The 23,678-nt window shown below is 36.0% G+C and overlaps 1 protein-coding gene across 1 annotated transcript; it reads left to right on the top strand.

Annotated features, from left to right (window-relative positions):
• Positions 1-232: 232 nt before the first annotated feature.
• On the top strand, positions 233-23,009 carry LOC121407556. The gene is made up of 6 exons (XM_041598691.1): positions 233-542; positions 11,776-11,811; positions 14,596-16,016; positions 20,057-20,323; positions 20,978-21,469; positions 22,196-23,009. Exons 1-6 carry the CDS (start codon positions 263-265, stop codon positions 22,481-22,483), a joined length of 2,784 nt encoding a protein of 927 aa, XP_041454625.1. The 5' UTR covers positions 233-262; the 3' UTR covers positions 22,484-23,009.
• The last annotated feature ends 669 nt before the right edge of the window (positions 23,010-23,678 follow it).

Genomic DNA, 23,678 nt, shown 5'->3' with positions numbered 1-23,678 from the left:
TGCAGTTACTATACACGCTCCATAAGTATGATGAGAGCTGAATTAACTTTCCTTTTTTAGAGTGCACTGTCGTAAAAAAAATGAGGGCAGGGGAAGCAAGAACCCTAACCCCGTCGCCAATGATTAACATCAATAAAAACCCCAAAGCAATAAAATTCAATACCTAGAATCTCTTAGATAACGTTAGCAGTAAAGACTATATCAAGTTGTGTTTAGGTATAACCATAAACAGTCTTCGATTTGAAAACAAAGTGAAGACAGAATGACACTGAAAGGCGGGTTTGTCCTATTGTTTCTCCTGATATTTTCCTCATTTCGTGACTGTTCCAATGCGGAGCATGATTCTGGTCCTGATGGCGGATATCAATCTACACCGGGTTTGACTGGAGCCCGAAGAGGTAATGTTACAGCGGATATAACTTCTGAAAGAAATGAACGAGATACTCTGCAGTCCAGTTCTGAGGCGGATTCTCAGCTTTCATTTCTCGGGTCTCCCGATATCGATTGGAGTGACTATTCTTCACCCTACTCATCAAGCGAAGGTAACGCTTAGAAAACACATTTCTTGTCTGTATGCACTTAGGGGCGGATCTAGAAAATACCAGATCGGAGTTTGGAGGTGCTTTCTAAAAGAGACATTGTCCAGCCCAAAAAATGGTGTTACAAACATTAAAGGGAGCATGTCCAGATAATTTTATTCACGAATAAAAGAAACAATAAAAAAAACCTTAAAGGTCAAGTCCACCTCAGAAAAAGTTGATTTGAATCAATAGAGAAAAATCAGACAAGCACAATGCTGAAGATTTCATCAAAATCGGATGTAAAATAAGAAAGTTATGACATTTCAAAGTTTCGCTTATTTTCAACAAAATAGTTATATGAACGAGCCAGTTACATCCAAATGAGAGTCGATGATGTCACTAACTCACTATTTCTTTTGTTTTTTATTGTTTGAATTATACAATATTTCAATTTTTACGAATTTGATGATTAGGACCTCCTTGCCTGAAGCACAAAATGTTAAAATAATGGAATTCCACGTGTTCAGGGAGGAATAAAACTTAATTTCACATGACAATGACGAGAAAATCAAAATATTTCATACATCAAACGATAAAAAAACAAAAGAAATAGTGAGTGACATCATCGACTCTCTCATTTTGATGTAACTGGCTCGTTCATATAACTGTTTTGTTAAAAAATAAGCGAAATTTTGAAATGTCATAACTTTCTTATTTTAAATCTGATTTTGATGAAATTTTCATTGTGTTATACTTGTTGAATTTTTCTCTTTTTATTGAAATCAAGTTTTTGTTGGGGTGGACTTGTCCTTTGAAAAAGAGGTACATACGTCATCCGTGGATCCGAGCCTATAAGTTCTCGTACAACACTTGGAACTTGTTTTAGATATAATCATGGATCAAAATATGATCCGAATCATATATTGAGCGCTTTGAGCAGAAAAATACATGAAGTTGGTTACAACATGGACTTACTACAGGTCCATGGTTACAATGAAATACACACACACCCTCGCATACATACACACACACCCACAACGGCTTTTGGCAGCAATCTACTCATATTTTGAAGGTTTTTCTTCTTCGAAGCGGTGCATCTTTGAAAATGCTTTATTTTGTTTGATGATATTTAAGGTCAAGTCCACCCCAGAAACATGTTGATTTGAATCAATATAGAAAAATAAAACAAGAATATCCATAAAAAAATCATCAAAATCGGATGTAAAATAAGAAAATTGTGAAATTTTAAAATTTTCACAATCATTTATATGCACAACTCAGTGAAATGAAAATGAGGGAGTCGATGATGTCCGTCACAGCCTCACTCCCTATTTCTTTTCTGTTTTAATTGTTTGAATTATACAATATTTAAACTTTTGCAGATTTGACCAACTTGACTGAATCATAAAAGGTTCAATTTATAAGAATTTCACATATTCAGGGGTGAATAAATCTTTTTGTCTCAGGCCAATGAGGAGAAAATTAGAATAGTTTATGTTTCACATAATAAAATACAATAGAAATAATAGTGAGCGGGTTACGTCGTCAATCCCTTCATTTGCATACCGACCAGGATGTGCATATATAATCTTTGTTTGGTGAAATTAAGCGAAACTTATATATGTCATGGCTTTATCATTTTACATTCGATTTTGATGCACTATTTTCAGCACTATGCTTGTTGGGTTTCCTATGTTTATTCAAATAAATGTAATGTCGGGGTGGACTTGTCCTTAAGCATTACTGACAAATTAACTGACAATTTCAATTCAATTATAATGAAATATAAATATAAAATCAGGGTGTACATACATGCATAAAATAAAATACAAAATATGGCTTGGACCATAGAAAAAAAAATTGCTTATAGGGAATGGACGACAAGACAAAATAACAAAATTAGCAACAGAAATATTAAGATGAAACATTCGAAATAAAGACAAACTTCATCTGCAAACATACACACACATAGACACCCTTACCCAGGCACATAAATCTTGACAATGTTGTAGACTTTCAATCAAATAAGTCACTTTAATTTCTGACGGAGGGGGCGTCAAAATCTTAACATAAGGTCAAGTTTTTCAAATGACATCATAACTTGGAAAATATACGGACCTAGTTCATGAAACTTAGTGACATAAGAGTAATCAACTATTGCTGAACTTCCTGTCTCAGTTTCATGTCAGATGACCCCTGTCATAGGTCATTTAGGGTCAGTAATCTTAGATCATTTTCGGGGAGTCAACATCGAAATCTTTATATCTTAATCTAAGGCAGGTCCTACGAACTATTTTTTTATTGCTGACGTAAATTTGAAAGCCCCCCCCCAAAAAAAAAAAGGGGGGGGGGTCATAACAAAATGGAGGTCAAATTGGTTCCGATAAATTTGAAAGGCCCAACTAAAAGTTTCATTACAAAATGTCGAAATGTCATTTTTGTTTGCTTCTCAGGGCCATGACCTCCTAAGGTTAAGTTTTTTTAAATGCCATCATAACTTAAAAAGTATATAGACCTAGTTAATGAAACTTGGACATAAGGGTAATGAAGTATTATTAAACATTCTACGTGAGCTTCAGGTCACATGACCAAGGTCATTTAGGGTCAATGAACTTTGGCTGTGTTGGGGGGATTTTTGTAAATTACCACCGTAACTTTGATAGTTTATTGATCTAGTTCATAAAATGTGGACATAAGAGTATTCAAGTATCACTGAACATTCTACTTGAGTGTCAGGTCACATGAGACCAAGGTCAAAGGTCATTTAAGGCAAATGAACTTTGGCCATGTTGGGATAATTGTTGAATTTCCATAACTGTGAAAGTTTATGATATAGTTCATGAAATGTGGACATACTGTAAGGCTTATCAAGTATCACTGATCATCTTGCAGAAGTCTTAGGTCATATGATCAAGGTCAAATGCCATTTAGGGTTAGTGAAGTAGTATTATATACTTATATGAATGGTGTTTTTTGTGAATTTAAATATTTTAAAGTTGTCTTTAAGGTCAGCACTGCTGCTATATTGAATCGCGTAATGCAGGCGAGACTGTCATACCCTTTTTATACAGGCTAAAATTTCCTTAACCCCGTACTACAGGGGGGGGGGGCTAAATTGCCATTTAGCCCCACCTATAGTACGGGGTTAAGCTTAGCCCACTTTCTTTTTACACAGCATTTTTGCAAAGTGGGCTAACCCCACCTATAGTACGGGATTATTTGGCCCTGCAAAAAAGCAGGGTTATCCCAGCAATTGCGGTGCTAAGAGCGATAGTACGGGGTTAAGATCGCTAGTGTAAAACGAAAGTGGGCTAAGCTTAACCCCGTACTATAGCTGGGCCCCATCTATAGTACGGGGTTAAGGAAATTTTAGCGTGTGTAAAAAGTGTACGAGTGAAGTACTTGTACTACGAATGATCGACAAAAACCACTAGTCCGGGGTTAGCGAGTTTCGTGTGTAAAAAGCAAGCATTCCTTATCCGGAGTTAGCAATAACAATTTGGCATGTGTGAAAAGGAAAAAAAAATAGTACGGGGTTTGAGGATAGTACGGGGTTAGCGATAGTCCGGGGTTAAGAAAATCCTGTGTAAAAAGGGTAAATGAGGCGCTCCACTTGTTTGGGAAATAGTTTATGTAATCCACCTTAATGTTTTCCATAGATTTTCCCTCCATTTTCTCCGTAGCATGAAGTGACAGTAAAATACGATTGCCCCAGGGATTGAAAGAATCAAGAAATAGCATACAGGCACGCGATGTATATTTCTTAATCTATGGTTTGTGGAAAATTAATAAAATGCAAGCTACCATCACGAATTTTTGCGTAATTTGGAAGATGCAAGAAAGAGCTAACGAGTGAGCAATAAAGTATGCAAGATAATAATACCATTAAGAAAAATAGATCAACAATTTTACTGGTAGTGTATATATAGCCATTTGGCGTAAACAAGTCTACATATTGGGATTCCTTATCCTATATGATGTATCCATTATAATGGTATACGCAATCAATGTGCGAAGGAGTGAGTGAATATGAATTGTTTTGAGAGATAGCATAACTATATTTTGCATGAAATGTATTCATTATAAGTTTTGTCTAATGCTTTACCTCGTCTGTTTGATCCCCTAGGGTATCACAGGCCTAAAAAATTCCCATATAGACTCGTGTGTTAAAGTGGCACTTTAAGAATAGTCATAAAAAATAAGGACATTCGAGGGTTGAATGTTTATTACCAGTGGATAGGATATATGTCTGACATTCCATATCTGACCAGAAAAGGGTACCTCGACCGGCTCATTTTAAAAATAAATCGGCATTTATGAAGACTACACCGGACAGGATCAAACCAACCTCCATGAGGAAGGCCTGAGACGTGGTTGCGTCCGGACGTGTTGCGAATTTCTCGCTCGCTCGATATTTTACTTTATCTTTGGAATTTTGCCTATCTTTGGATTTTTGCCTATAATGGATTTATATTATCTGGAATAGGGACCATTCTAGCTATATTTGCTATACCTCGGACACGAAACTGGTAAGCAAACATTTTGGGCTTTCTTTTACACACGACTAATACAGCACTTGTTTGATTTTCAAATTTCCCGCCAAATTGGCACATGCCAATAATGGCGGCAAAGTATCCACATCCTCTATTTCGGGGAGAATCTGAATCGGGTACCCCCTACACAGATCCTGAAGGGGAATTTCAAACAGTAGAAACGTCTAGACGAAAGAAAAAACGTAAAACTAGAGAAGGAAGTGTTAGTGTAGAAAACGTATCTATAAGGAGTGGCTCGTCGGGTGAATCTGACAATGAGTTCCAATTCCGCACCCCATCTGCAGAAACAAGAAACCAAAACCTGAAAGTTTTCATAGTACCAATAGATCGTGATAAATCATTAAAAAATGTTAGCCTATCAGTTGTCATTAGAGCTATCGAAAATTGCTCAAGCCTTTCTCCCGAATACATAAAGTCTACTAGAAATGGAATTTTCGTGAAATGCCAAAATATCAAACAGTACAGACGAATCCAGGAAATTCAGTCTATTGGAAATATTCCAGTAAAAATAAACAATCGTCCAAACCTGCAAAAGGGAGTAATTTCAGGAGTACCAACCGAAATGACAGTCCAAGAAATAATAGCAGAATTAAAAAGTCAAAGAGTTGTAAACGCCAAAAGAATATTGAGAAAAAACCCCAGAAAGCAAGAGGTTGATATGGAAACACAAGGTGGACCTACTACTTCCCCGACACGTAGTGTTATTTTATTCTTTGACACACAGTCTCTCCCAAAAGAAATAACAATGTGTTTTCAAAGAATGGAGGTGAGGATGTTTATCCCCCCTGTCAGTAGATGCTTCAACTGCCAAAAATTTGGACATACGGCAAATACATGCCGTGAGAAACAAAGATGTGTAAGATGTGGGGAAGCACATAATTTTGATGACTGTACAAAAAAAGAACTAAACAATTGTATCAATTGCGGTGGTCAACATTCGGCGGCGTATAAAGGTTGCGCAAAAGCCAAAATAGCGAATGAAATCCAGAAAATAAAGGTTGTGAACAAAATGTCCTATGCACAGGCAACCAAAGCTTTCTCAGAAATTCAACAAACGGAGGCTCAGATCCCAACAATACCGACTTCGGTGCAATTCAATAAAATCAAAGTAAACAATAACAAACCAATTACTGTCCAGGCACAAATACACAGGAATCCCGATCCCGTTGAACCCAATCACCTTAAGCTACCACAAATACCAACACCCACACATAATCAGATCCCCACACAGTCGTTCTCTAATGTTAGGAAGTTCAAGACCCCACGCCCAACACCAAAAGAAGAAAATTTTCTAACAGCAGCTAGCAATGAACAACTTGTTACTTTCTTTGCCAAATTACTCATGAACTTTGCAAAAGACCAATCAGAGGCGGAAATTATCTCTTTTATCAGAACAGCCGCGGAACAATTTCCAGCACAAGCAAGCTAATAAGTGTTATTATGCCCGCGCTCGTCATTTTACAATGGAACGCGCAGGGAATGCAAGGGCACGGTGATGAACTTGTTAAATATATACATTGTAAAAGAGATGAAATTATCCATTTAATATGTTTACAAGAAACATGGTATCAAGGTTCTCAATCAATACATATTCCTAATTATACTTGTTTTTCTAAAAGCAGAAATTCCCGAAGAGGAGGGGGATGTGCATTCTATATCCATAACTCATTGGATTACGAATACATATCTCTAAATGTAGATTGCGAAATGCAATCAATTAATATACACATGGGCAAGTCCTTTATTACAATTATTAATTACTATAATCCATGTGAAAAACTAGAAGAAGACGACTTAAATTTACTCATTCAAAATGTCAAGGACACCTCTAAATTATTGATAGTAGGAGATTTTAACTCCCATAACACTCTATGGGGGAGTGAGAAAACTGATAGCAACGGTCATTTAATTGAAAACTTTATTAATCAAAATAACCTCGTCATACTTAATAATGGTTCTGGGACTCGATTAGATCCACATACAGGAAAAATATCTTGCCTTGATTTATCCATCACCTCACCCTCTTTAGCTATTAATTGTGAATGGCAGGTCCTATCTGACAAATGTGGCAGCGATCACTTTCCCGTCAGAATTGATTTGCATCTTAAGAAAGCCCCAACCATGAATGATCCAGATCACTATCCAACCAAAAAATGGTCTTTTAAACATATGAACTGGTCAAATTTTCGAAAGAAATGCGAGGAACACTTTAAAAACACATACCCTGATACGAGTGCATTGAACGCTTCAGAAACCTATGACCTTTTCATAAAACTAATCACAAGCGTTCTGGAGGAAACTGCCCCATCTTATAAAAAACACAAACAAAACCCAACTCCCTGGTGGACAAAAGATTGCACCACCAAAATAAGGGAACGAAATAAAGCAAAAAACAAACTGAGGAAAAATCCATCCCAACCAAATTTGGAACACTATAGAAAAAAGAAAGCAGAAGCGCAAAGACTCGTTAGACAAGCAAAACGGCAATATTGGCGGGAACTGTGCTCTAAATTTAACCGGTTTACGCCCCTAACGATGATATGGCGCTCTGTAAAGAGACTAAATGGTTCACAAACTAAACCAACCAATAAAATGCCAGTTATTCACGCAGACGGTAAGATAATTACCGCAGACGAAGAAAAGGCAAGCGCATTCGCACAAAGTTTCATATCTGCGGGAAAAAACAAACCCCATAACAAAGAAGAAGAGGAGATTAATAAAGAATTTAATGATCTCCCATTTAAGGAAATGGACGGTAAACTTGCCATTAATGAACCTTTTGACATGACAGAACTAAATTATATCCTGAAAACGAAAAAAGAATCAACGCCAGGGGAAGATAACATTGGATATCAGGTATATAAGAATCTTCCAACGAACGCAAAAGAAGCCATGCTTATGTTAATCAACAAAATATGGGAATCCGGTGAAATTCCACCCTCGTGTAAGCATTCCATAATGATTCCAATTTTGAAACCAAATAAAGACCCCACATTAACAAATTCATACCGCCCCATTTCCTTAACTTCTTGCCTTATGAAAATAATGGAAAGTTTGGTAAAAAAGAGACTCCAGTTTTATTTGGAAAAACATAATATACTATCCCCAATCCAGAATGGATTTAGAAGGGGGCGTTGTACCTTAGATAACATTATACATCTTGAAAATAGCATACAAAAGAATCTGGAAGTCGGTACGAAGACGATAGCTGTATTTGTAGACCTAGAGAAAGCGTTCGATTCATTGTGGACCAAAGGACTTTTAGTCAAATTAGGTAAAATTGGACTGAAAGGCAACATACTTCTCTACATCTATAATCTTCTATCGCGTCGTACTTTCCAGGTCCGAATAGGAAAGCAACTTTCTCCATGTATGGAAATTAATAATGGTCTCCCCCAAGGGAGTACACTCAGCCCAGAGTTGTTCAATATAATGCTACACGACATTCCTATTTCACCTAACGTGTACAATCTGTTATATGCAGATGATTGCGTTATCTGGAGACACGGAAGTGACTTGAAAGAATCTAGCGAATATATTCAAGAATATCTAAATGAATTGAACAACTGGTTTTCATCATGGGGATTGAATATATCTCATGACAAAACTCGTCCAATGCTATTCTCACGTTCAAATAGAGAAGAACATTTCAGGATCACTTTGAATGAATGTATTCTAATTCCACAAAAGGAGCACAGATATTTAGGAGTATTATTTGATAAGAGATTGACATGGAAGCCACATATTGATAGCATTGTTCATAGATGTAAACAAAAAATAAATGTACTTAAATGCATTGCTTACAGCCCTTTTTGTAACAGCGCTCAGGAAACCCTCCAGGTATATAAAGCCATCATACGGTCACTGATGGATTACGCATGCGAAGCATACAATTCTGCAACAACCAATGTAAAAAATATTTTGAACTCGATCCAATATCAGTCACTGCTAATCTGTGCTGGAGCAAGAAAAGGAACTTCTCTTAGAACATTACAGGTAGAGCTTGGGGAGATGCCTTTAGACATACGTCGGGAAATGCTAAGTGTCAAATTGAAAAAACGTATTGAAAGTATCCCAAACCACCCTTTGACGGAGGACTTGAAAGACTATTGGCAATTTAATATACAAGTGAATCAAAATACTCGGGAACCCTTTGGTCAAAGAGTGTTAGTATTACCTCCGATTTTATCATACAAGATTGAGGACATGTTTATAACAACACCAATTCCAAAGTGGCATTATGAGACCACATCAGTATCAAATGAACTCAGTGACCTTATTTCCAAGGCAGACAACCCCTTGCTCCAAAAACAGAGAAGTATAGAACTTATTAATCAGAAGTGGCCAAACCACGTACATATATTTACGGATGGCTCAAAGTCTCCAGAGACGGGCAGGGCAGCTGCTGCTTTTTTTATACCACGCTTTAATTATGTAGAGTCCAAAAGACTACACAACAATACATCCTCTTACAGAGCAGAATTAGCTGCCATTATGCTGTCATTATACTGGTTAAACCAAATACAGGTACCGGGATTACTCACAGGAGCGGTTATTTTCTGCGACTCTCTTGGAGCACTAGAAGCTTTGAAAAACAACAATGAAGAACAGTTTATTTATGAGTTGTTGATGCTCCAGACACAACTTCATCAAAAAGGAATACATATTTGTTATGAGTGGATACCTGGGCATTGTAATATCACTGGTAATGAAGTGGTTGATAAGGCCGCCAAAGGTGCGTTAACACATCCCACAATTGACATCCATAATAAACTAAATAAAAGAGAATCAAATAGTTTGATCAAATTTTATTATATGCAAAAATGGCAAAATAGATGGGAAGAAACTGTATCCCCCTTAAAAAGAATCCAAAAAAACGTAGCAGGAACTTTTAAATGTTCCTTGAACCACAAGAATAGTGAATCCATTTTGCACTGTCTAAGAATGGATAATATAGGATTAAACCAAAACCTATTTCTTTTCAAAACACACCTAACTGGATTATGCGATGTTTGTGGAGTGCCCGAAACAACAAGACATTTTCTAACTGAATGCGCAAAATATATCATAGAAAGAACAATGCTGTTAGTGGATACAGACTCCCAAGAGGCAGCAGATCTCGAGGGATCATTATCTTCATCAGAAGCTTCACACCAGAGAGCACTTGTGTCTTTCGTAAGAAGGACACATAGACTCTCTTATTTTTAAGTTCTTTGTCTGCATAACATATTATAAGATAAAGCGCCTGTAAATAAATGTATATAATGTGTACATATGTATGTAATATGTTTTATTTTGTTTTGTTATTTTCTTTTCCTCTCTATAAATTTACTTGTATTTGGCTACTGCATTTTGAAGTTCCTCTTGAGTCTATGTACACGGGTGTCACCCATCTATGAATCGATAGAATATTCCGGATAACATGTTAAACATGTAACACTTATTAATAACACATGACATTAATTGCACCGAGCACAAGCCCAGAATGTCTGCATTAATTAATTGTGTCCTTATATTGGTTATGGTATACCATATACATCATGTATTTTATATTACACACTTTTATTGTTCTCTTTTCAAACTTCGGAAGGAGAGGTCTGTTGACAGGCATCACACTGTCTTGATTGGGTATTGGGGGGGCCTAGGCAGTGCTTGTTTTTAATAGCAACCACGCGCATGCTGAGAAGCCCGTTCAAATTACTGATCCGGGTTGGCCAGAAAATACTATTCAAACAATCAAGGATTTGTGATGAGCCGCCTTTCACGATCTCATTCAAATTTACTGAAAGCAGCGCTAATCCATTATGCGTCAAAATTTTATAACCACAAAAACGACAAATTGATATAGGCGTAAATATTCATATCTGAATGACACGCGCCTTAAAACCCAAGCGAACAACAACAACAACAACAAATTTATCACTTGAGGGAGTAAGATGACCCTAATTCTTCCGCCAGTAAAAAAATAGTTCCAAAGTGGTGATATCTCTTTCCATTTTAGAAAAAAAGGAAGATCAGTAGGTACCCTCCTAGAATCAGTGTTAGATTGTCAGTCATATTTATTCATTTTTGTCAATCAGCAATATCAAATTTAAAAATTGAGAATGGGTTAGCTCGAATGAATGAATATCTTTTGCCTGCTAGTTGTAATTAGGCCTGTGAAACCCTAATCCTTCTGTAAATGAATGAGGACAGTGAACAAGGAAAAAAAACTTGGTCTTGCAATAGCACCGGCCTATTGAGTTGATAAGATTAGAAAACGCAGTTTAAAAATTGTATACATCGCTGTTTCATAGACCCTTACAGTAGCTGTTTAACAGTTTAAAAAGCCATGATTAATTTATTGAGAATCATATTTATAAGAAATAAACTTTGTTGTCTAATATTTTAAACATTTGTTTAAAACTTATTGTAAAGTTCAGAAAATAAATATCATGGTATAAAAAAGGAATAAGCGGCCTTTTTTCGGTGTAGACACTTGTATACCAATCTAAATGTATTGGTTCGTGACATACACAATGGGAGGAACTTGTTTTAGATAGGCCTTATTGTTAATTTATCTTGGATTTTTTTAAGGAACCCATTCTTTTAAAAAAGCAGTTTCCACATTTTTTCATTCACCCCTACCATTTTACACCTTTTCTCACATTTCCCTCCCCTTTTCCTCCGTCTTAATTCTATCCGATTTCGATTATTTGCAGTTCCAATCTCCTATACAACTTGGATGTGTCCTACCGGTAAGTATACAACTATACATTATACAATTTCATATCATATAGGGTCAGCACTATTATACTATCAATATAAACCCCTCAAAATAAGTTCTGCAACTCAAGTTTGAGTGCTAATAAACTTCTTAGTGTGCCATCATCATATGTGAAAGTGGTATCATTGGAAAGTATGATTATTCCTCTTTACGATCATGTGCCATTTGTAATGCTAGTGTTATCATGAAATACACAGACATGATAAATATGCAGCAATGTAAAAAATGAAATGTTGCAAAATTCGTTGCCATGTCATGTTTGAGTTCTGCAACTCAAACTGCAAGTTTGAGTGCTAATAAATTTCTTAATGTGCCATCATCATGTGTAAAAGTGATATCTTTAGAAAGCATGATTATTCTTCTTTACAATCATGTGTCATTTGTAATGCTAGTGTTATCATGAAATACACAGACATGATAATACGCAGCAATGTTAGACATGAAATGTTGCAAAATGCGTTGTTTGCAATAGCGAATTTCCAATTGTTTCGAGGATGGACCGAGTGCATTCACTGTCGCCTGCATGGTAGAAATTCTATAGAAATGGAGACTCTTGTTAGAAATCAATGCATTTTGCAACCTTTCACTTCTGACTTTTCTCGATGTTCAGGGTGATTGCATATTCCATAATTACATAATCACAGCAAATGGCATGTCATTGTAAAGAAGAATAATTCAGCTTTCCAATGATACCAGTTTCATCTTTTATACTTCATTAACCAAAAATACATCATCCCCCAAAACTGAGTTGCAAAACTTTTTTTGAGGGGCTTAGTATATCATATATTGACTTATTTCTGATATAACAGAACAAGATTTTGTATAAGATTATTCTTAATTTTGGGGAATGTATCAATGTTTGTTCAGTTTTTAATTTGCATTGCTTTAAATCTTAATTCAAGGTCTTGAAATATTGCAAACGTCTTGAAATCTTGATACTATCGTCCCCAAGATATCCTTTAACCCTAAATCTCCCGGGGTATTTTGATTCTTGTCATTCCCGGGGGGCCATTATGGCCCCCCCCCCTTAAGATCTCGGCCGCCGATCGCGCGAGCGACGCAAAAATTTGCACGCTGGTAGTGTGCGATGTAATCTACAAGGCTGTATGGTAAAATTTTCCAAAATAATGAGATTTTATTTTATATGAATTAATTATGCTAATTTATGCATAAATCATACTTTTTGCTCTAATTCACTAAATAAAGCTCCTAGAATGCTAATTTTTGGTAAAAATTTTCTTTGTAGCATTCTTAACAATCGTAATTCAAAAACACTTTGGTTTGGAAATAAATTTCTTATGTATTTTATTGTTTTATGAATTTCTTATGTATTTCTTTGTTTTTTTACTTTTTGTTTTTTTATTGTTTTTTCAATGGAAATTGTTCCAGACATAATTCTGATCATAAACAAGGCAAAATTAATTAAGTTTAATCAGTAAAAGTAGAAATAATGATACATTTATGAATTTTGGCTAAATACGCAATTTGCATTGGATTTGTACATGAAATCACGTTTATGAGCAATTTTGGGTCTGACATGCACTTGCATAATGTTGCGTAATGTCGTAACCGCGTACCCGGGCGTCACAAATTTGGTCTCAAAATTTGCGCGAGACTTGAATGTAAAAAGTCAGTGAGCTGCGAGGTGAAAAAATTTCGCGCAGCAGATACTAGTATATCGCGAAAATTGATGAGGGGGGGGGGGCATTATGGTCCCCCCGGGAGAATTAGGGTTAATATCGGGATACAAACTTGTATATAATGGCTTTATCAGACCCTTTTCTGTATCCTTGACAGATCTGACGTACCTGAATAAATACAATGAAATGTTTTTAATGCAACGTGTCATATCACATCGTGTCATATTTTTTAAAAACAAAATCTGTTCACCTTTTATAATATTAATTTACCAGTCATGGGTTTATAAAATACTCACACACAGTGGCTAATTGATGATAAGTGGTCCTAAAAAATCACATGATAAGCGACTGGAGTACAGGTACGGGAGACATGAACTTTACAAATTACAATTCTAGATAACATATTTACATGGAATTCAATGCTCATTTGATTATTTGTCAAACAGTAGCATGACTTTACAGTCTCTATTTAGAGTAAACCCTAAAAGGACTGGGCTATTTGATATGTAAGCCTATTGAGGACGGGGGGGGGGGGCATGAAGACCCCTTGACCCCTGATCTCGGACGCCGTTTGCGCCGAAATTTGGCAAGCACAATGATTACTACACAAAGTCATGATAAATTATAAGCCAGTATTAAGATAAATTATTTTTTTGTTTTTTTAATAAAATATGCAAATTTATTAGTGAAAAACACAATTTGCATAATTAACACTAAATTTCACTTCCAATTTTCATCTTTTTTCTAGATGTCATCTCATGCCATCTCAGTAATTGCGCGAGATTTAAAAGAAATAAGTCATAAAATATTGCGGCCTAATTTTTTTTTTTCGTTTCATAAATATCGCGCGAAGCGTTGGGGGCATCATGGGCCCCCAATCCTTTTAGGGTTAAAGGAATAACAGTCAAACTTCATTTAAACACCAAGTAAATCTAGGGTAATCTTATTTATCACAAAAATTGTAACAAACATTAGTAGCCTAAAAAGCTGTATGCAACAACAGCTTGTAAAGGCAACAAAATTCCAGTTTATTCAATGATCATTCGCAAATTTACTGAATGGTTGTACAATGGCTATAATTTCATACATGCATTGTTTCTTGATCTAATATACAGATTCAGACAAGTGTGTGAACTTCTCTGCATTCATACATGAATGTGAAATGAATTCAACGATAATTGAATCTGCGTACTGCACCTGTGATTACGACTGCGAATTTTTCGACGACTGTTGCTATGGATACAAAGTGACAAATAGTACAGCGCAGGAGCCTGAAACGATGGATCTTGATAAGCAATATTGGAGTTGCACCGCATTTTCCATTGGCGTCGCACACAACTCATCTTGCATTTACAACCACTTTGTAGTTAGTCGATGTCCGCCAGTATCTGAAACTGACAATGAGTTGGCACATAGATGTGAAAACCCTATCGCCAATGATACTGTCTTCTTTGACCCAAGGAGAGTCTTCTACCGTAACAGGTATTGCGCTCTTTGTCACGGCGTCAACTCCTCCGAACTCACCCCTTACTTCATTTTTGTACCATGCCTGGACAACCTTCCAACTGAGGATACATTTTGTGGACAGGAACCGTATGAAATCGACGGGATTTTCGCTCCTCGACCTCGGTCATGTTTCGATGAATCTTCCATCATTTCACAATGTGACTCACAAATAAACAACCAAAGCTCACAGTCACTTTGTTCAAACGAAGAGGAGCGGAGGGTCTTTATTAATGGAAGTATTTACCGAAACGAAGATTGCGCGAAGTGCAATGGGGTGCAACTACCTAACGACACATTTAAATGTATTGATAGTGTCCCTATTGTAAAACCTGTTAACGCTTTTAACGCGGGTTACTATTATCCTATATTGACATGTCCTGAAGGCATGATACCAACTGGAACAGAATGTGTTCCAGAAGGGATTTCATGGCCAGAATGCGATAACAGAACCATCATTTTTGCTGTTGTAGCCAAAGGTTCTTGGCAGTGTTACGATGGTTTTTATGGTTTGGAAGTTATAAAGTCTTTACCAACACTAGAAACTCCTGTTGTCTCCGACTATGATTTCAATTTTGACATCGATGAATTAAATTTCACCACCTTCTTAGAAATCCCTGCAGACTCCTTACCCACAACATTAAGACAATTCAAAAGCGATGTTGAGGAAAGCCTAGAGGAATTACGGGAAAAGAGTTGCCCTGATAAAAAAGTTATCATCCGAGAAAGATGCAATCTTGACTTTGGTCTTAGTAGGTCTACTTCTTTATTTCATGTTCAGGATAAACCCCAGTTATTTGAACCTATAGAATACAATGGGACTGTCTATATCGCGTATGATAACACTACTTTCATAGCACCAGTTTTGTGGGAAAATGACACCTACCTCACACGTTTCTCAGATGAATGGAATTTTACCAAAGAACTATCCTTTTCCCTTTACGGACATGTCGTAGACTTACAAACGTGCCCGTCAATCATTGTTGGAGCTTCTCTCATTACCGAAGACACAAGGGGAAATGTGACCATTTTTGTAAGTATTTTAATATATTATCGATTTTAATTGGAACAGGTCAGATCGAAACAATGCTGTTCAAACGATAGTCCACAAGTTCTGTGTATTGTGTGTAGGCCTACTGCATACATCTATTTTTAACATCAGAGATATAAACGCAATGCAAATAATTTCCTCTTCAATACAAGAAGAGCATTAGTAACATCTTTTATTTTCAATAGAAATTTCACTTCATCTCCTAATGACAATAAAGTTCTCTCCAAGCATCAGAGTTAACTTCAAGTTTTCGCAATGATTGTAAAACAAGCAGACCTTTACCGAGTCAGAAGAAAACTTAATTAAAAAGAAATCGCCATTTCAATGATAAAATACGCCATGAACAGTGCACACAATACCTTTATATATTCTCTGAAAGAGATCTTCTCCCAAACAATATGTAGTCATTTTCGTATGGTTTGTTTATATTTTAATCATTAGGAGATGTTTTTGTTGTGATGTAAAATTTGATATAAATATGTTAAAGCAAGGCATGGCTGCCGCGGCAATGAATGAATCCATGGGAGCGTTTCGTGAAAGGACCTGTCGGGCGTTTTATCTGTCATATCCTGTTTTATCCGGTAGTTACCATAGGAACTGTGCTTATTAGCCAATCATAATCCACAAAGTTGTCATATCTGATATCAATGAAGGCAGACAACCAACACAAAATTCATTACAAAATACATTTTCAATTAAATTAGCAGGGGAAATGTTTTATAAATACTTTTTTAGTAGCAATGTCATGTTAATTCGATTTCAATATTATTGAAGTTCACGTAAGTCACGTAAGATTGTGACGCCATGGCCATTAGGGTCCCTTTTGTTATAACAATAAATGCACGATTTAGCCAATCAAATTGACCGGTTTCAGTAGCTTTTAACTGTTAATGCAAAATTCTTTATCATAACAAGTTTTATGAAATGAAGCTCCTGGATGCATTTGGTCAATTCCAGCGTAACGGACATGACGTTCAGACAAATTTTTGTAATTCAAAAGTTTATACAGTAGAATTAGCAGTCTTTTGATAATTGTTACTGAGCTTATCAGACACATTTAAGTATCAGTTACATACACATGAAATTTCAAATTGTTTCATTGAAAAGTTGTTGAGATATTGCACTCTTTGTGAGCGTAACGGACATGACACGAAATGGACAAAGCATTTTTACCTCCAATTGCTTATCAAAATTCCTGTGAATTCTTAGATTGCATGCACCTGACATTGGTGTTAGTTTAACCTTAAGATCATGCTCTATCCATAAAATGGTGTTTAACAACAGTTTTGCAGTGCATTCTGTATTCATAGCTCAAAATATAGCGTAACGGACATGACACACAAAGCGTAATGGACATGACAGTTTCGTCCACTTTTTGTAAGCGAATATAATTATTTTATTACAAGATATGGTACAAGTCTAATTGTTTACATGTTAAGGCTAGAGGTTAGAGACACTCATCATAACTGGTAATCTGTAATATCTCCCATTATTTTGCAATTTAAGAGGGGGGCTTTTCATACAATATTTATAAAACAAAAAAATATTTAGAAAAATCTCTTTTACACAATTTAACAACAGATAGAGAGTATTTTCCATTTACTACCATCCTCTACACCTAATTAAAAGAGAAGAAGGTGATAGTAAAGATTATCTTTTATTCATGGCTTACTATTTGATAATATACACTAGCGTAACGGACATGACACCCTTACGAAGTGAACTTCATTAGCACTTCTTAATTTCAAAGTGAAAGAAATATGAATAATGAATGAAATTATGTAACAGCAAAGTACCTTTACTAACATTCTTAAGAAAAATATGTAGATATTATTGGCAGGTATCATTAATTTCATAGCTATAGCCTACATGATAGTTTTATATAGAATACAATGTTTATCGTACCACTACGGCACACTGAGAAGACCAAATCTCATTTTTTGTGAGAAGAAAACAAATGTACTAGTCTAGACCTGCATAAATCCAAGATGAACATATTATGAAATGTATTTTATGATAAAGAATATGTAGTAGTATTAATGTCAGTTTTAAGATTAAAAAAATGACATTAAAAAGTATTTTAAAATTTAATAGCAGTACCTGGGAACCAATTTTTCATCATCGATTACATGTATGTATGACTTGAAAGGCAATTGGAATGTTTGTAAATTGCTTCTAAAATTATTTTTCATTCAAATTAAATATCATCCTGAGTATAATCATCCTTTCATCAAATCTTGGATGTTCTAAATCTTACGATCTTACTAGCTGACAAATGTGGCTGTATCTAATTTTTTTGCATTGTCCGCACTGCTTGTGTACAAATGAAGATACATCATTCAAATCGTGATTATGGCTGACCAAAATACTATGATGGCATAATTTATTGATCGCGCCACATTCCTTCCACAGCCCCTTTGCTTTGTGATATTGCAAAGAAGTGTCACTGTAGGTTCATGGATTCATAGAGCTACACCATGTAACACAGATATCTGATTCTGAATACAAACTTATTTTTTTTAATGTGACCCCGTGCCATCACTGAAGAAGTAGAGGTTGGTGAAAGTCAGATAGTTTGAAGCAATACCGTACATGTATCATCAATGATCATCATCAATGATCTCATGAATTCACAAGTTGAAGTTTTATCATGCTCCAAACTGTCAGTGCAAACACCTAAGATAATCAATTGTATTGTTCAAACACAAATGATGCAGATTGTGATCTAAGTATGTTGCCAGATCAAGCTGCATCTTTCCTAATATTATGTGGCATACCATTAATTCTCAGAAAAATATACCAGAACAAGAGCTGAACTTTCATCATTCACTAACTTCTAAAAATTGCTTGAATGACATGCAGATTCTAGGAGATATTACATCCAGCTATCCTCAAGCAATTGAGACTGACCTCAGTCTGTGACACTAAGCCTAATATTTTGTTTTTGTGAATGCTGCCTTTTGTCATATATAAGGTGTCATGTCCGTTACGCAAATTGTCATGTCCGTTACGCCATTTTTATGAAAATGAGAAATGGTAAGGGAAAATTATTGCTACACATGGTAGGGGGTTTAATTCTAACATAGAATCTGAATCTGCAGTACCTTTAGACAGATTTCCTGTAAGCTATGAAAACTTTAAGTGAAAAACGTAACGGACATGACACTGATAATGGTAAAGAAATCACACAAATCTTAAGACAGATTTCTCTAAAATTGATGAATGGCATAAAATTTAACGATGATTTTCTGTTGATTTAAACTTTTATCAACTATTCAAAAGTTAAAAGAGACCTCTGGGACCTTGTTTGCTTTTAATAGAGACAGGAAAGATGAATTGTTTAAAAATAGCCACCTTTTTTTCATTTTGCAATTTACTATTCTATTTTTTTGATGATGGAAAAAACTATAAAATCTTATCAATATTGCGATTATTCTATTAGAAATTGGTACTTTATAGATTACTTTTTAAGAAAATTTGACTGCTTAAGTGAAATCGGAAACTTTATTTTTTCTCTAAAGTGAACATTTTCCATGGAATTGCCCATTCTCAAAATGTCCATTGCAGTCATGCCTTACTTTGACACTAGTCGGAATAAATCCCGATTATCTAAGCGTAAATAACTTAAAAGTAGTATCAAACTGTTTATGAGAGAATATCTTTTTAGGACATTCTTTTTCGTGACGTGTTTTTTCCATTGAATTGGTGATTTTAGGTATATTTTTTTCGGACTCACATCTGGAAAACAAGGCCCTGAAGTCTGCGTCATTGTCTAAGTGAAAGGGGGTGAGGGCGGTGGTCTCTTTCCAAACAATATTATCAGATAATGAATTTTCGTTGTGAATTTTTTTTTCATTAAAATGTTTTTTTATAAGATCATCATATACGTCGCGTTTCATTTGGACTACATATATAATCATAACTATGATTATGACAGAGAGTTAACCGCTAAATTTTAGGCCTGAAATAGATACGATACGTTTAACTCCACGTGTACAATATTCTCTGGATTATACATGTAGATATACCAAAGCATTTCATTCCCTCCGGATAAGTACACCCGTTTCAAGAATGGATCTGTCCGTCTCTGCTGGACTTTGTCCGATCCTCCAGAACCCGTCAGCTTGTTCAGTTATTCCAGAGGACAGTATATCCTGAACGCCATCCTTTTTACTCTTTCCATGACGTGTCTCTTCGCTACGTTGATCACATACTGCGTCTTCAAGCCTCTGAGGAATCTTCAAGGCATATCTACAATGAACTTTGTTTTTGCTCTTTTCGTAGCGCAGGTATATAAGTACAAAGTCTATTCTAAATTTCCCATCATTAATTCCTTTACCGAACAATTAGGACGTCCCGAAGAAGAAAGGTCTAAGAACACAAACTACAGACATGAAAGACCTATGTTAAAATAAGGGGTTAAAATCCAGTCACGTCTCTTACGCCATGACTTTGAACAATGTCTTTTATTCCCATAATATTTATGGATACAAGTCTGTAAATCCGCAAATCAAATGAGTTCCAATTTAGTATTTAATCATTCAAGGCCGATATTTAGTACTTAAAAAAATATTATGGTGTATAAAACACACGAGCAACAGACCCAACGATAGTTTGCTTCGATATAATCCCAATCCTTAAAAAAAAACTATTGTGATATATACGTCTACCATTCGTCAAAAAATGTCCTTGACTTTTTATTTTTGTATGAAATTCAGTTCACTGCGATAAATGGCTGTAAAATTACTCAAGACCTGTGTCACTTTGTGATACACGTCCATCCGGGTCCAACTGTTACTCTGTTGCCGGAAAATAATATTTGTGTACACTTAGAGATACGTGTAATTTAACATGGACCCTCGCAAAATGATTATGCCTTTTACTTATACGAGATCAAATTTTATACGAACAATGACTATGAAATATTCCCTTTTTGTCTACAGGTGATGCTCCAATTTGTGTCTTCCTCCGTGAGTTCAATTCCAACCGCTTGTACGATAGCAGCTGCTATAACACATTACTTTCTGCTTGCCGTCTTCACCTGGACAAATGTCTTGGCATGGGATCTTGTTCGTCACTTTGCATCTTCATCCTTTGTACCAAAGAGACATAAGGAGACAAGACGACTGATCGTCTACCATACCATTGGTTGGTGTCTTCCTCTCATCATCATCGTTCCCTGTCTCATCGTCCAAAGTCAGAACCCATCACTCTTTCGCTATGGCAAGATCGGATCAGGTTGCTGGATCTACCAAGCGAAAGACATTGTCTTGGCCTTCTTGGTGCCTGTTGCTGTCAGTTTTCTTATCAATCTTGTTTTCTTCGTGTTAACGGCATGGGGTGTTCACAAGAGCAAACGTGATTCTAGCGTCCTTCATGAAGGAACGGGAAAGCGACATAAGGAAATGTTCACCGAATTGGCGGTCCACTTTAAGGTTTGTATGATGTGAAATTTACGCACAATACTTTTGTATTTTGTGCAGGCTTGGGGTGTGCGTGTTGGGAGGGTTGTGCCGTGGCCGAGTGGTCTATAAGGCGCCTGGCTATACGTGGAAAGTCCGGGGTTCGATTCCCGGCCACGGCACCTGTATCGGGACCTGTATGCTCTTTATCCTGCATTCAAATAAATGGAAATGCTTGACGCATTATTGGTAAATAGGTGTGCACGTTTTTTAAGTGTATGAATGGGTTGTGAATATTGTAGTTACTGACTTGGTCATATTATTTTTTCAATTCGCCTATACTAGATCTTTGACCATTTTTTGCAATGCACACTGTACGTTTATCATTAAGCTTTAAACACACCTTTCATCAAAATAATGTAACAATAACATTTATTTCTTAGGCAATCACATTAGATATGCTACCATAATTTTAAACATAATAATGAAATACAATGACCCACTTATTTCTGCGTACGCGCATGTGAAGAGAAAAAGAAATAGAAGACGCAGACATAATAGGTAGGCGTAAATGGGCCTACCTGGTGGTCTGAGATTTTATTTATTTATTTGTTCATATATTTATTTATGCTCTAATAATGTGAATCACATAAACATAAACAATTATGAGAATGCTCTTTATAAAATACATTATAAAACAATAATTGCATCCTCTCTTATTTATAATTTTTTCTGAATTTAAAAATCTCTTTCTTTTAGATATCCTGTCTGCTTGGTTTTGGATGGTCCTTTGGTTTCATCGCTTCATTTACCAATTCTGCTTCTGTTTGGACCATCTTCATCCTGACCAGCTCTCTTCAAGGGGTATTCGTTTTCATCTTCTTCGGCGCTAATCAACGAGTAAGGGATCTCTGGCGAAAAAAGGTTTGCGGATCGGCAGCACAAACAAGAACTTCAACCCTGGCATTAACATCTTCTACAAGTGTGGGATCAAAGACAAAGAGTAATATAAAAACTACTTCTTCGTGTTCGACTACCCGTGCATAGGAATTCAGCTCTATTCTTTTTCATGAACTTGTAAATATTATTGGGCGACTATTTAGCCTACGCCTGATGGATGAAATGCTTTAGTTTGGGGTCTTAGTCACGTAGTCATAGAATATGACGTAATTAATTTAACTCATTAGTTATTAGCAGTACTTGATATATGTTGCATAAAGTTTGTCTGATATTTTCTGACAGTTGAAATGGTTGTTCCAAAATATGTCAAGCCCGGGGTTAGCACTTGGGGTTAACGAAACTTTAATTTGTACACAGTACCAATATTCACCGGATTCGGCAAACTTTCGCATGCCTCTTCATGCGGCATGAGTGTCATGGTGGCCCGATTTACTATCACAAAATGGCAACATTGCCTTCACTAAGTTTAAAAGATAAATAGAATGATCCATGTGTTTTGATGAATGGACGAAATGGATTTGTAATGTAAAATTTCTTTAATAAGGTATTGAGTCACAGAATGGTGATAATTATCATAGGCGGCGGAAGTGGGGGGGGGGGATAGGTCCCCCCAAAAAAATTGAGGTGGGGGATAGTCTCCCCCCCCCCTAAATTTTTAGTTGATAACATTTTTTTTTTTTGCTTGTCAATTTTATTTCCTGCGTCCCCCCCTAAATTCTGGTGGACCCCCCTTAAAATGTCTCCTTTTTTGCTTGCTTGTCAATTTTTTTTACATGTGTCCAACACAGAATTTCAGGTAGTCCCCCTAATTCTTTTGGCTTCCGCCGCCAATGACAATTATACAAGAGGTGGGGTGGCTGAGTGGTCTACAAGCCGCCTAGAAATTCCTAGATTCGACATCCGACCCCCGGGACCGACCATGGCACCAGTATGACCATGAGCAGGGCATTTTATCTACATTGCTAATTCACGTCTTCCAGATTGTGACGTTAATGGTTGGTCCTATTAAATAATTGTAACGTGCATTTCAGCAGCACCTCTGTAAAAACAAAAACCAGACTCAAATGGCTATACACATTAAACACGATATACACAAGTTTATACAACGCCGTTAATCATGATGAAATTTACAACAGTTGTTTACAATAGTGTAAACAACTATCCATATTTTATTGAATATCAAATATATAACTCTGTTCTTTAGTATGTTCAAAATCATTCAATTGTTAAACTATTGTTTAAACTCTAAACATCCACTGTAAAGTGAATATAGTAAACAGCA

Source organism: Lytechinus variegatus, chromosome 2 (genome assembly GCF_018143015.1).
Source record: "Lytechinus variegatus isolate NC3 chromosome 2, Lvar_3.0, whole genome shotgun sequence".
Classification (NCBI taxonomy): Eukaryota; Metazoa; Echinodermata; class Echinoidea; order Temnopleuroida; family Toxopneustidae; genus Lytechinus; species Lytechinus variegatus.
Note: the sequence above shows the minus strand (reverse complement) of the source record. Positions and strands in the feature narration are given on the sequence as shown.

Excerpts from the sequence above, each read along its gene's own strand:
- LOC121407556 (XM_041598691.1), top strand. The coding sequence starts at position 263 with ATGACACTGAAAGGCGGGTTTGTCCTATTGTTTCTCCTGATATTTTCC. Across the intron at positions 11,812-14,595 it reads AACTTGGATGTGTCCTACCG|ATTCAGACAAGTGTGTGAAC; the intron begins GTAAGTATACAA and ends TCTAATATACAG. Across the intron at positions 16,017-20,056 it reads GGGGAAATGTGACCATTTTT|ATATACCAAAGCATTTCATT; the intron begins GTAAGTATTTTA and ends TTATACATGTAG.